Raw genomic sequence first — 13,763 nt, 5'->3', positions numbered from 1 at the left:
GTTATTAGGCTTATAGTTCTACTACGCACGTCTGCCTTGATATAACATCTGTCATTCTGTCAAAAGGGTGCAAGTGAGTTGCCTGTTTGTTATTCATTTCTTGGGGACCAAGTTTCCCTAGTACACGTTTTTTCAAAAAGTTTTATCTTGGGGGTAAGCCCCTGACTATCAGTTAGTCATTCCAAAAGTGGCTCCCTGGCCGTTTTCTTAAAAGATTTTATTCTGATTCATATGCGGTACTTCCTGAGCTGCATGAGGTTCCATGTTCTTGGGACCTCTTTGCCCTAAAGTGTCTCCAGCTTGCAACTTCCTTTGCCGTTTGCCCACGTGACCTGGTAGGGTCCTTCCCAGTTGCGCCCTAGTTTCCTGGTGCTCTCCTGTAGGCTGGATTCGTTTGCTCATAAGACCAGGTCCCCTGGAACGAGGTTAAGCTTCTTCATCTTGGCGTTGTAGTAACTTTAAAGCCGCTTTTTGTATTTAGCCTCCCTGACTGCTGCCACTTCTCTCCTCTCTTCAAGCAAATTCAGGTTCATCCGGAGATCTTCTTCGTTCTTTGCCTCCCTGAGCTTCATTCTGGCAGTTGGGGACCCTATCTCAGCCGGGATGATTGCTTCCGTCCCGTAAGTTAAGCTAAAAGGGGTTTCCCCGTTGCAGTCCTTAGGTGTGGTCCTGTATGCCCACAACACAAATGGTAACTCCTCCAACCATCCTTTTTGTTTTCTTCCGAGTCTCCCTTTCATGCCTTTGATGACACTCTGATTTGCTCTTTCCACCAGTCCATTGCTTTGGGCATGGGTGATGGAGGTGAATACTTGGTGTATGTGCATTTGCTCATACCATGGCCTGAAGGGCTTTCCAGCAAACTGGACACCATTGTCACTCACCAGTTCCTTCGGGACTCCATATCTGCAAATGATGTTGTCTAGTACAAATCGTCTCATCTGCTCCCCCGTTATTTTTGCCAAGGGTCTTGCTTCTATCCACTTGGTAAAATAGTCAATGGCAACCGCCACGTACTTAACCCCTCCCGGGCCTTCTGGGAATGGCCCGATTATGTCGATGGCCCACTTTTGGAAGGGCCAAGACGTTGAAACATGTATCATGGAGTGTTTGTGGCGATGCGTCATAGGTGCATGAACCTGGCAATTGTCACATCTCTTGATCTCCTCTGATGCTATTTCATACATTTGCGGCCAATAGAACTCCGCATTCATTGCCTTCTCCACTACCGTCCTTGGCCCCGAGTGCATTCCACAAATCCCTTCATGAATTTCTCTGATCACATACTTAGCTTCTTCATTATCAACGCACTTAAGGGATGGGCCTAGGTATGACCTTTGGTGAAGTTCTTCATCAATTAGCTCATATTGGAAGGCCTTGACTCTTACCTTCCTGGCTGTCCAGTCTCCCTCGGGTAACGTTCCATCTCTGAGGAATCTTATAATTGGTGTCATCCATGTTTCTTGTATGTTCTCAATTGTAGTTACCTCAGCTGTGTCAAGAGAGGGGGAAGTCAAGACTTCCACTTTGACTTCTCTTACTAGGTGGTCGAATGCCACGGAGGCTAGCTTGCTGAGGGCATCGGATTTTCTGTTTCCCCCGCGGGGGATGTATTCTAGCTTAAAGGTCTTGAATGCCTTGGCTGTTTCTTTCACTTTTGCCACGTACCGAGCCATGGTGTTGTCTATAGCCTCATACTCTCCTTGGTATTGTTTGACCACCAGCTGTGAGTCAGTGCTAGCTTCCACATGCTTTGCTTTCATCTTTTTGGCTAGCCTCATCCCTGCTAAAAGGGCTTCATATTCTGCGGTGTTGTTGGTGTTTTCAAAGTCCAGTCTGATGGCATAGGTTAGCTCAACCCCCTCAGGATTGATCAGTGTAATGCCCGCCCCGCTACCTTCTTCGCTGGAGGCCCCGTCTGTAAGCAACTTCCACACTGCCTCATCCTCCTTCTATTTTTCTTCCTTTTCTAAAGCTTCCCACTTTAAAAGTTCCTTTTCTTCATCCTCAGGGACCTCTGCCAAGAATTCGGGCAGTATTTGCCCTTTCATGGCAGTTCTAGCTTTGAATTCCAAGGAGTGCTCTCCTAACTCGACTACCCACTTGGCCAGTCGCCCCAACAACTCCGGCCTTCTTAGCACTTTTTGGAGGGGTTAATCTGTTATTAGGGTAACCTTGTGTGCCTGGAAGTACCTCCTGAGTCTCCGGAACGCGAAAACGAGAGCTAAAGCTAACTTCTCCAGGGGCATATAGCGTTCCTCAGGACCTTTGAGGGTTCTGCTGATGAAGTATATTGGTATGTGCTTCTCCTCCCGTTCTACCATCATAACCGCACTTATGGTTGTCTTTGAAGCAGATAAATACAACAGCAGATCTTCCCCGGGCACCGGGGTGGCTAGAGCTGGGAGCTTACAAATATAATCCTTCATTTCTCGAAAAGCGGTTTCTGCCTCAGAGGTCCATCTATACCTGTCTGTTTGGAGGCAGTCCTTTAGTACCTTCATGAAGGGAAGGGTCCTATCAGCTACCTTTGACAAAAAACGGTTCAAGGCGATTAATCTTCCATTCAGCTGTTGAATGTCTTTTAGGGACCTGGGGGATCGCATTTCGGCCACGGCTTGAGTTTTCTCCGGGTTGGCTTTGATTCCTCCCTTAGTAACTACTACTCCCAGGAATTTTCCTTCTTCTACCCCGAAGCAGCATTTCCCAGGGTTCAGCTTCATATTCACATCTTGCATGGTTCGAATGGTCTCGGCTATGTCATCTATCATGGCCATTTCGGTCAAGCTTTTGATAACAATGTTATCAACATATACCTCCAGGTTTCGTCCCCGTTGTTCCCTGAAAAGGGCATTCATGAACCTTTGATAGGTGGCACCAAAATTTTTGAGTCTGAAGGGCATTTTGATATAGCAAAATGTCCCTTCGTCTGTGATGAAGGCGGTCTTTTCCTCGTCTTCCATTGACATCTGTATTTGATGGTATCCTTTGTAGGCATCCAAGAAGCAGTTCAGGGGATACTGGGATAAGGAGTCCACTTGGACGTCTATCTCTAGGAGGGGGTAGCAGTCCTTGGGACATGCTTTGTTCAAATCTTGAAAATAAATGCACAACCTCCACCCTCCGTCTTTCTTCTGGACCATAAACGGGTTGGCAACCCAAGATGGGTATTTCACTTCCGTTACTATTCCGGCTCTAAGCAGCTTCCTGGTTTCTTCACAGGCGGCCCTCCTCTTACTGGGGCCCATACTCCATTTCTTTTTCCTGACTGGCTTTGCCCAGGTATATGTATTGAGCCGGTGTTCAGTCAAGCTCCTTGGAATTCCTGTCATGTCTCCATGTTGAAATGCAAACACATCTATGTTAAGAAGGAGCAGCTCCTTGAAAGCACTTTTACACTTGTCACTCAGGTGACTTCCCACTTTGATTGTCTGTTCCGGGAACCTGTCACAAAGGACCCATTCTTCGACCCTTTCCCTTTGGGATTTCTCAAGTATCTCTCCCTCAGATACGGAAGAGACTACTTCATATGCAGACTTTACCCAGGCCAAGCCCTTTGGTGTTTGGAACATTAGAGCTCCATGCGGTGTTGATGCCTGTGCTTGCAGGTCCCCAATCCCCGGTCTTCCCAGGATTGCATTGTATATTGAGGGTGCTCGGACCACTGTGAATGTTAAGTTTATAGTTCGGACACGATCCCTGACCCTGACTGTAAATGGGAGTTTGATCTTTCCCAAAGGGTGTGACACACTGTTTTTGAAACCTACTAGGGGGATAGAGTCCTCCTCAAGTCTATCTCTTACGTCCCTGTCAAATCTGAGGAAACAGTGTTCATAGATTACTTCTACCCCGGATCCCCCATCCACATGTATTCTGGCCACCTTGTGGCCAGCTATTATGGCTAAGATGTTAAGGGGGAGTCGCTGCACCTCATTTTCCTCCAGGTGTGGCATCAAGATGGGAGCTTTCATGCGGTCAGAGGAGCCCAGAATCCTGGCCTTTACACTTCTGGTGGTATCAAATTCATTCCTCCTTCGGATCATGTCTACATCTGCCCTTCCAGGCTCCCGCACATCTTTCCATTTGCGATCCCCACCTCCTTCCTTAATCTCCTTAACGAAATGGGCCAGTTTGCCCGTTTTCACTGCGGCCTCTATTTCCCTCTTTAGATATATGCAATCATCAGTTTTATGACCGAATCCTTTGTGAAAGTCACAATACTCGTTCGGTTGTGATTTTGGCCCGGGCTTTATGGGTGGCGGTCTTGGGAAGGAGCTCTTCACCCTCTCAGTTGCCAGTATTTCACTCGGGGTTTTGGTGAGAGGGGTGAAGTTGTCATAGTAGGGGGATGAGCCTCTCCCTCGAGGCCGATATGGGGAATACGAGGGCCTCGTTCTATCATGAAACATTCTATCAAAAACTGGTTTTCTTGAGTAAGGTGTACCTTTTTTGGGAGGTTTTGCAACTGGGTTGGCTCTTTGGGGCGCGCTGTCCATCTCCTTAGCTTTGCTAACTGTGTCTTTGCCTTTGACAAAGTCTCTGACTCTGTCCATGAGATTGTCAAATGAGTGTGGGAACTCCTCCCCCAGCTTCTCGCATAGTTGTGCATGTTTCAGCCCGTTGATGAAACTGCTGATGTTCATGACCTCCGGGACGTCCTTGATGTTCATGCCTTCCTTGACAAACCTTTCCATGTCTTGATCTATTAGCTCATGTCCCTCTGCCTTATGTGTAGGATTTCGTTTGGGTTCTTGACCACTTTCCTTTGCTGACCAAAGTTCTTGAGGAACTTTTCACTTAGCTCTTCATAGTTGTCGATCCCTCTGGGGGAAGGCTGTCAAACCAGAGCCTGGCTCACTCCATCAGGGTCTGCACAAACATGTGGCACCAAACCGGCATGGGCCACCGTCCCAACTGCCCTGCACCCCTGAAGGCATGGAGATGATCTTCAGGATCTCTAGTCCCGGCATACCTGTCGAAGTTTGGAGGTAGCTTTGTCTTAGGGGGCATGGGTGCTTCAGCGATTCTTCTAGTGAACTTTGAAATTTCAGCTAAGTTCGCTAGGGAGGTAGGGTTGATCCAGACCATCACCGCCTTGATTTTCCTTCTCCTTTTCTTTTCCTTTTTGTCTCTTCTCTGTAATGAGATCTTTCCTCTCTTTCGAGGACATCTGCCTAAGGGCCGTTATGAAAGTCTCAAGTGGGTCATTTCCACTACTCTTATTTTGTGGATCCACCCCTTCCTGGTTGGAAGGTGTGTCGAAGGAGAGTCTAGCCCTGAGGCTGTCAAGCCTTTCTTGTCTTTCTAAATCCTCGAGACACTTTTTTAGCTTCTCCTTGTGCATGGCAGCGAAATCTGGAGTGATGGCCTCCTCCCTTTCCAGAATTTCCACGTGATTCTCTTTTTCTTCTTCATGAGTTATATCTTCCACTGTGACCTTATCATGGTCGTTCTGTACCATCTGGATGGTACGTGAGCTGGGTGGAGTAGTCATGTTTCTTCTTGTAAAGCGGGTTATCTCGACGCCAGAGTTTCAGTGTGGGAACACTAGTTAGACTGCTGTCCCAGGGATTGCGCCAATGTCGAATACCCAAATCCCTGGCAACGTTCAAAGGGGTCTTCGCTGACGTCAAGATATCCCGGCCTTCGTCACTAAAAAGAGTAAACCGTTAGCCTCGTCACAGAGGGCCCCGGGAGGGGGATCCATGACCAAGCTCCGGCGTGAGGATAAGTAAACTTGCCGGAGAGTTGGAGGAGCTTATTCCGATGAGTGTGATCACCGGAATGTTTCCTCTAAGGTGTGAATCTAATAAATGTGTGCGTGTTTAATGTATGAGAATGTTGATCGGAATAAATGAGAGATGAGTATATGAGAAAGCTTTAAATGTGATACCTTGAATCTGCCTTGTGATCGTCTTCTTTCTCCCTTATATAACCCCGAGTCCTTATCTCCCATGTGAGATATTTTGTTAAGATGATCCAACGGATTCCGAGAGACTTTGGGGGGCTCAGACACGTGTCTGACCCCCAACAGTAAGATGGCAGCCTCATTTAATGCTTCCGGCTAGGAAGTATAATTTCCAGCCAAATATCCTTTTCTAATCGGGCATTAAATGTAGTCGGTGTCCTCTAATTCTAGTTTCCCGCTTATTTTGTAAAAGGAGAGCCTTAGTGGGCAAGGCAAGCCACTGTTGGGCTTATATCCTATTGGGCCCACGCGAGAGTAGCCCAAGATGGGTAAATGGGGCAACCCATAGGCCCGTCGTCAGGCTTCGATGAGATCCCTAAAAGAGAAAATCAGCCAAGGAGGGCACTTGCACCAATTACATATCTTCATCCAAAGCAAATTCGCCAATCGTTAAGACGTAAAAAGGTGCTCGACACTCTCATCTTCTTCACTGCATAAGCCACAGATCGGACTCCCGGCTGCAATATTATGAGAGAATAAAGCATTAACAGTGGCTATCCGATTCAACTCCGCTCTCCAAATAAAAATGCTGCAATTTTTCGGGATCCACTTGCAACGTTCAGGAACATACAAATCTGGATCAATTTTGGCTTTAACAACAAGATTCGTAACCGAACAGACATTAAAATCTTCCTCTTTTCCATTCTCGGCTTCGGACCAGCACCACTTATCACCAGCTTGAGACAAATTAACCTACAACAACAATGTATAGAGCTCCACCAACTCGTTAATTTCAATTTCCGAGGAAATAGGCCTCTTCCAGCACCAATTAAACCGAGATCCATCGATACCATTACCCACCCGTAGACTGACATTACAATCTTTAACCGCCTCGATTTTAAATAAGTTAGGAAACACGTCTTTAAGCGGCCTATTTTCTAACCAATTATCCGCTCAAAAAACCGAGCTATTACCTTTGCCCACCTTAACCTTGAACATCAGCATAAGAGGTATTCCATTAACATATATGTTATTGAGCACTTTGACAACGTTAGACCACACACCCCCGAGCGAATTCTTGACCGGAATGAAGTCACAATTGTATCTATAACCATGTAAAGCCTTAATAGTTCTACACCAAAGATTGTTTTTATTATTAAGAAACCTCCACCCCCACTTAGCCAAAAGGGTCGTATTGACATCTTTTAACTTACACAGCCCAAGACCACCTTCTTTAACCGGCAAAGTCACTCTACTCCAAGCAACCCAATTCAGTTTCTTTATCATCCCGTCTCCACCCCAAAGGAAATTTCTCATTTTGGCTTCGAGATCCTTAACCACTTTCACCGGAGCTTTATACATGGAAAAATAATAATTGGGGAGACATTCCATCACAACCTTTATGAGCGTTAACCTACCACCAATAGATAACATTCCTGCCTTCCACTTGGCCAACCTCGCATCAAAAATATCATAGACCAGTTTACAGTTACTAACGCGATTCATGTTGGCACCCACAGTAAGACCCAGGTATCTAAAAGGGACACAACCCATTTGACATCCCACGATATCCGCCATGTTCGATAAAGAAGCCGAGTTCACACCAATTGCATATATATAATCGACTTGTTGATGTTAATTTTCAGGCCTGAACACATGTAGAAAACCCTCAGAATACGAACCACGTTCTTTATATTAACAGTCGACCACTCCCCCAAAATAATAGCGTCATCCGTCTATAACAAGTGCGAGATGCAAGGGCCATTAGGGACCTGAATACCGGTAACAACATTAGAATGTCTAGCTTTCTCAATCATACAGGAGAGCACTTCCATAACCATAAGAAAGAGAAAGGGGGAGATAGGGTCTCCTTGACGCAATCCTTTATGACACTGGAACTCGAATGTGGGGGACCCGTTCACCAGCACAGAGGATCTAGCTGACTCCAAAATGCCTTTGATCCAGGTGCACAATCCTGGAAATCCCATTTGAAACATAGTGGATAATAAGAAATTCCAGTTTACATTATCGTACGCCTTCTCAAAATCTATCTTCAGGAAAAAGGCTTTCTTCTTATGTTTCTTACCCCACGTCAATATCTCATTAATTAAAAGCGGCCCGTCAAGAATAAAATTACCTTTGATGAATGCCGACTGAGACTCGGAAATAACAGAACCAATGACTTTCTTCAACCGGTTAGCCAGGTTAGAAACAATCTTACTAATAATACCTATAAGATTTATAGGCCGATAACAATTAAGCTCCGTAGGGTCTTTGATCTTTGGCACAAGTGTAATAACGGAACTACCACACCCGATATTAATCCTACCACTGAGGAAAAATTCATCCATGATATCTTTAATGTCATTCTCGAATAAGTCCCAAAACGACTTGATAAATTTCAAGTTGAGGTCGTCCGGTTCCGGAGCTTTATCTTCACCACAATCTTTAACCGCTTCCTTAATTTCCTCCAATGTGAACTGTTGGTGAATCTAGTGTCTGTTAACTACGTCTTAATCGAGTCTTATGTCTAGATAGGATAGATCAGTGCACGGAATTCTAGAAAAGTGTGAAATTACATGTTAAAGTATGTGATTCCGCTTGAAAGTGTCATTGGACATTTCAAGCGAAATCAGAAATATGTGTAATTCCGCTCGAAACATAATGTAGAGATTCCGCTTGAACTGGTTGAAGCGGAATCAAGGTCCGCTTGAGTGTGTTTCAAGTTGTTGGTCCCTTGGATAGGATCTCTTCTTCGGAAACTTAGTTGAATCGGATATGATTAATGCGCGGAATTCATTGAATCAAACTACAGATGTACGCGAACAAATTCAACTCTGAAATACTGTCTGATCTTCCATTAATTGAATATGAAAGTACACAAGCTCCTTTGAAAGGTCAGACTGACATGAGTTTGCCAGAGAGTTAAAAATAGCAAAAGTTGCAAATGAGCTGCTCGGACAGCTGACCGATCGAACAGCCTGTCCGATTGGAGTGAGTGCTGGCCGATCGGCTGGGCTAGCCGATCAGCTGACATTGCTGACCGATCGAACAGCCTGTCCGATCGGTTGGGCTGTCCGATCGGCTGGGCTAGCCGATCGGCTGGCATAGTCAACAAAAGTCAACACTTAACAAAAACGTGCCATATCCTGACTTGCTATACAAACATACATACAAACATAAACTATTCACAAACATACAAAAAAAAAACATGACTACATGCTGACAGAAGCTACAGACGTTTATTGTACTAACAGACTCCCCCTCGGATGTAACTGTAGTTCCTTCCAGCATAGTCTTCATTTCTTTCTGTTCCTTCTTCGCTCTTTCGCCTTTTGCCTCTTCTTTTCTTATCTTTCTTCTAACATCTTTCATCTCTTGTGTCTACCTTCAGTCATCCACCATTTCCTGTACTCTGGATCACCATCACGCTTTCGATCCCATTTAGGAATCTTGTTTTCTTCAGATTCAGTTGGCATCTGATCTGTTGGTGGCACAAACCCCATTCTTCGTTTACCCAACTCAGCAGCTCTCTTTGCTATCTCTTTAGATCTTTGACTTCGCTTGTATCTTTTCTAGAACTCATCAATTTTAATGTCTCTCCATTTAGACTTCCAATATCTACCTGAATTGATGTCTTGAGCAAAGCAAACATCCACAATTGATTGATACTGCATTGCTTGAGCTTTATCTCTCTTTTCATAAACGATTTTGTTTAGGAATAAGCAATCAATGTCTTTCTTTGAGCAGTTGATAAGCCACATTGGATCCAAAATGCTGATCCTTCAAGATTTTCCAGTAGACTTTTCATAAAGAGAGATAACTGCCTCAGCCGTTGTTTCATTGTAAAACCATCCTTGAAATAGATCATGAAATTCTTGCTCAATGGCTTTGAGAGGCATGTTCTTCAGACACTTGGGCAGCTTTACATCCAGAGTTATATCTTTCTCTCCGTTTTCCAAGATTCTGACAATCTGCTTTGGATACTGTGGTTTCCAATCAGGATAACCATTCTTTGCTTGCAATTTGATGTAGTTCCACAGATATTGATCATGTTGATGAACTTCAGGACCATAGTAGAACTGTTTGATGTTCTTTGCCTTTACCAATTCATCCATATCCCACCATGGTAGAGAACTAATATCTGATAAGAACTCGAAGTATTGAACTCCTTCTTCTCTCCTGATGGCATACACTTTCAGGTCTTCAAGGTATCCCCAAGATAGAATATCTCCCCATGATAGATTTTTGTCGTGAGTGAAGTACTGAAGAGCTCTGAGAGTCTTTCTTTCTTTAGGCATATTCTTGACCCACTTCTTTCTTTCTTCTGCAAGAATTTCTCTCGGAACGGTTTCAGGAACACCTTCTGTGGAGATCTTTTCAACAATCTTTCTTTTAATCTCATCTTCATTTCTGTCTTTGAACATCTCAGCAAATGAAGGAAACGTTTCATCAACCCCAGCATAATGAAAATCAACTTCATCTTCAGATGAATCTGAAGCGTCTTCAACAATCACATCATCATAATGATCTGCTTCAAATGCATATCTGGGCTCGAAGTCTTTTGCTGGTGACTGAGGAATCTCATCCTCAATATCAAATTTAAACTTTCCTTCTTCTAACCCCAACTCTTCTAGCATTTCAGCTCTAGTTCTTCTAACTTCAACCTCACCTTCTTGTTAAACATTTAAGTAAATGACGGTTGGGTTTGAGAGGAATACCTGATCAACATGCTGTTTTCCTGATGATGATGCTTCATTTTGTACATCATCCTCTTGTTCATTGATCTCATCATTCAATAGCTCTTCAATTCTTTCTTGAACAATTTGATCTTTGATTAGCAACCCGGAAGCACCTTGATCATTATCATCATCGCCTTTATCATCTTTATCATCACTATCATCAGGCTTATCATCTTTTTCATCATTATCATCTTCATTTTCTTCTTCTTCATCTCCAAACATTTCTACATTAGAGTCATCATCAACGACTTCTCCACGAGCTTTCTTTGCCTTTCTTCGCCTTTCTTTAACTTTCATTTCACAAGCAACTTCTTGAACATTATAAGGCACTGGATAGGCATCACCAACAAGTACGAACTGTTGTGTCTTCCATTCTAGTAACAAAACTTCTCTAGCCTTTTTCTTCCTTTGAATAATATCAACTCTTCGAAGAATATTGTTAATATCAACAGGCCCAGAAGACTCACCAATCATCATGAAGTCTTGATCAACATGTTCTTGAATATTTTCTTGTTCTTGAACATCTACAACTTCAACCATTTCAATATCTTGTTGAGATGATGAACCACCAATATCAGGTTGACTTGACGATCCACCAGCTTCTTGAGTATCATCAATCACACCTTTGTTCTTTTGGGTGGCTTCTTCAGCTAAACGTCTTTCACATTCCATTCTCCTTTCTTCAGCTCTTTTCACCTCTATTTCATTGAATGCGGCATGAACATCTAACTTGAAATGACTTTCCATGACAGAGTATAGCATATGAAGTTGTTCATCTTTCATTACTTTGTCTGCCTTCATAGCTTCCATTTCCAACTTCATCGCCTTCATTTCGTTTGATGAAGCTTCACTCATCTCACTGAGAAGCTGATTAAGTGTTTGATTCACATCTTCCAAGTTCTTTATCTTCACATTCAACGAAGCAATCTCTGCCGTCAATTGTTCAAACAACTTTGAATTATCATGAGCTTCATTCTTCATTTTGTTCATTGCCTCTTCTTGTTCTATCAACACCTCTCTAATTTGATCATGAGCTTTCATCAATCGAACTTGTTTCTTTAGAATATCACGCTCTAATTCTGTTTTAGCTTTTTCTTTTTCCAGCTTGTTGACCTTTTGTAATAATTCTTTAACTGCTTCATCGTTGAACATGTCGTAATCATCTTCAGGAATATCTTCTGTGTAAATTCCTGTTGCTTCTGGAAATCCTTCAAACATGGAATCAAAAGCTTTTTCTTTCTGTTGAGATGATTCTAGTTTGTCTTGTGGAGGAGGACGTGGACTTGCAACTTTAAACCCGGTGATTTCTACGTAATCATCACCAACTGTTTCTTTTCCAGCTTCTGCTACTGGTTCTTTTATTGATTGCACCTCAGGTTCTTTTGGTACCTCAACACCTTGTGTCTTCTCAGATTCAAGAACCTTTTCTTTCTGAATGTGTTTCTCTTTCTTTCCACCTTTATCTTTATGTGGTTCAGCTCCTAATTTCTTTGCTCTAACATTCCTTGGAATTACTCCAGCTTGAACTGCTTTTCGTTTCTTTACTTGTTTCTTTGGCTGATCCGGTTCATAAGGTGAATCTTCATCATCAGATGTTTTCTTTTTCATTAAAGGTTTCTTTTTCAGTTGAGCTTTCCCTCTTCCAAGAGTCGTTGGATCCAATTCAGATTCAGATTGAGTTGCTTCAGAATCATTTTCACTTGAACTACCCTGAGCTTCAATCTCTGGTTCAATTCTTGTAACATTCTCAACTTGAACACTTGATTCTTGAATTTTTTGTGCTGCTGCTTCCTCATTCTTTTTCATATAACTTTCAAATGATTGGTTTAGAAGACCAGCTCCTTGCTCAATGACCACAGATGGCTCTAAGACAGTTTCATCAATCAATCTCTGTTGCGGTTCTCCAGAAGACCCTACAAAACAAATATTAACAGAGACGTTAGAAACATTTAATAAGCATAAATTCTAACTGTCTTAAGGCTCCCCCTTTCACTATACCCTTATCTCCATCCTTCGGAATGGTAACTGCAGGGGATGATTTAGGTGTTCTCTTTCGTTTTCCATCTCTCACACACCACCATCTAGTCTTCTTCTCAGTCATTTCACCCATCTTTGCGTCTTCATTGTCGGAATCACTATTGTCATGTCTCCATTTCTCATTCTCAGGAGCAACATATTCTGAATCCTTGATCTTGCATATCATTTGTTTCGTTTTTGTATCACTTTCTTTAGTGATTCTCACAATTGTTTCATATGTAATGTTTCTCATATCCATAACGTCACTTCTGATCTTTGGAAGATCCTTGATCTTATCATTTATCAACATCATAACGAATCTAGGATACAAGATATATTTGTCTCCTTTCGCCTGGCAGTTCTCCTTCATATACTCAAAGATCACTTGAGAAATGTTGTACTTTCTGTTCAATACCAAGCTTGTGACTATGTTCATTATATAATCAGATACTTCATCACAGGCTCCTTTCCTGTGTGATAATGAATGTACCATGCAGTGCAACAAGTATCTATAAGCCTTCGAAAAACTTGTCTTGGTCATCTTTCCATTCAGATGACCAGTAAATCCCATTCTGCACCACAAACCTTTAGCAAGACGTTCAGACATGATTGTTGGATCATGGTCAGAATCTTTTAAGTCTAGAACTCTCCTTACATCTCCAACATCAAACTTGAATTCTACATCTATGTCTTTTCCTTTTTGGTCCTTCTTTCTTAAGACTGCTTGTATCATCTTGTCTGATTCTTCATATCTTGCTGTGTTCCAGAAAGCTCTAACATGAGATTCATAAATAACTGTTTTGTCAGATAAAGCCTTGGCTACTCTGCTTTCTCTCAAAAATTTCGCCATCTTTTCAACCACCGTACCATTCGTGTTATCAGAATCAATTACACAATAAACATTGTGGCCTTTATCTGTGTCTTTTCCTCTTCCGTGAAAATATATATAACATCAATCATATGCACAGGTATTGATCCATGAGGATGAAAAGGATAAGAATTTTTGAAAATTTTTCTAACACTTGAAAATCCTATGTGATAGAACTAAAGGATCGAATGGCTTGTCCGATCGATTAGCATTGCTGTCCGATCGGTTG

The 13,763-nt window shown here is 42.8% G+C and overlaps 1 protein-coding gene across 1 annotated transcript; it reads right to left on the bottom strand.

Moving 5' to 3' along the window:
• Positions 1-2,153: 2,153 nt before the first annotated feature.
• LOC110943634 lies at positions 2,154-4,694 on the bottom strand. Its single transcript, XM_022185372.1, has one exon. It carries the CDS (start codon positions 4,692-4,694, stop codon positions 2,154-2,156), a length of 2,541 nt encoding a protein of 846 aa, XP_022041064.1.
• Positions 4,695-13,763: the final 9,069 nt, after the last annotated feature.

Source organism: Helianthus annuus, chromosome 5 (genome assembly GCF_002127325.2).
Source record: "Helianthus annuus cultivar XRQ/B chromosome 5, HanXRQr2.0-SUNRISE, whole genome shotgun sequence".
Classification (NCBI taxonomy): Eukaryota; Viridiplantae; Streptophyta; class Magnoliopsida; order Asterales; family Asteraceae; genus Helianthus; species Helianthus annuus.
The sequence above is the reverse complement of the archived record's forward strand: the minus strand, read 5'-3'. Positions and strand labels throughout refer to the sequence as shown.

Bases quoted from the DNA above. Each gene is read 5' to 3' on its own strand.
- LOC110943634 (XM_022185372.1), bottom strand. From the start codon at position 4,694: ATGGAAAGGTTTGTCAAGGAAGGCATGAACATCAAGGACGTCCCGGAG.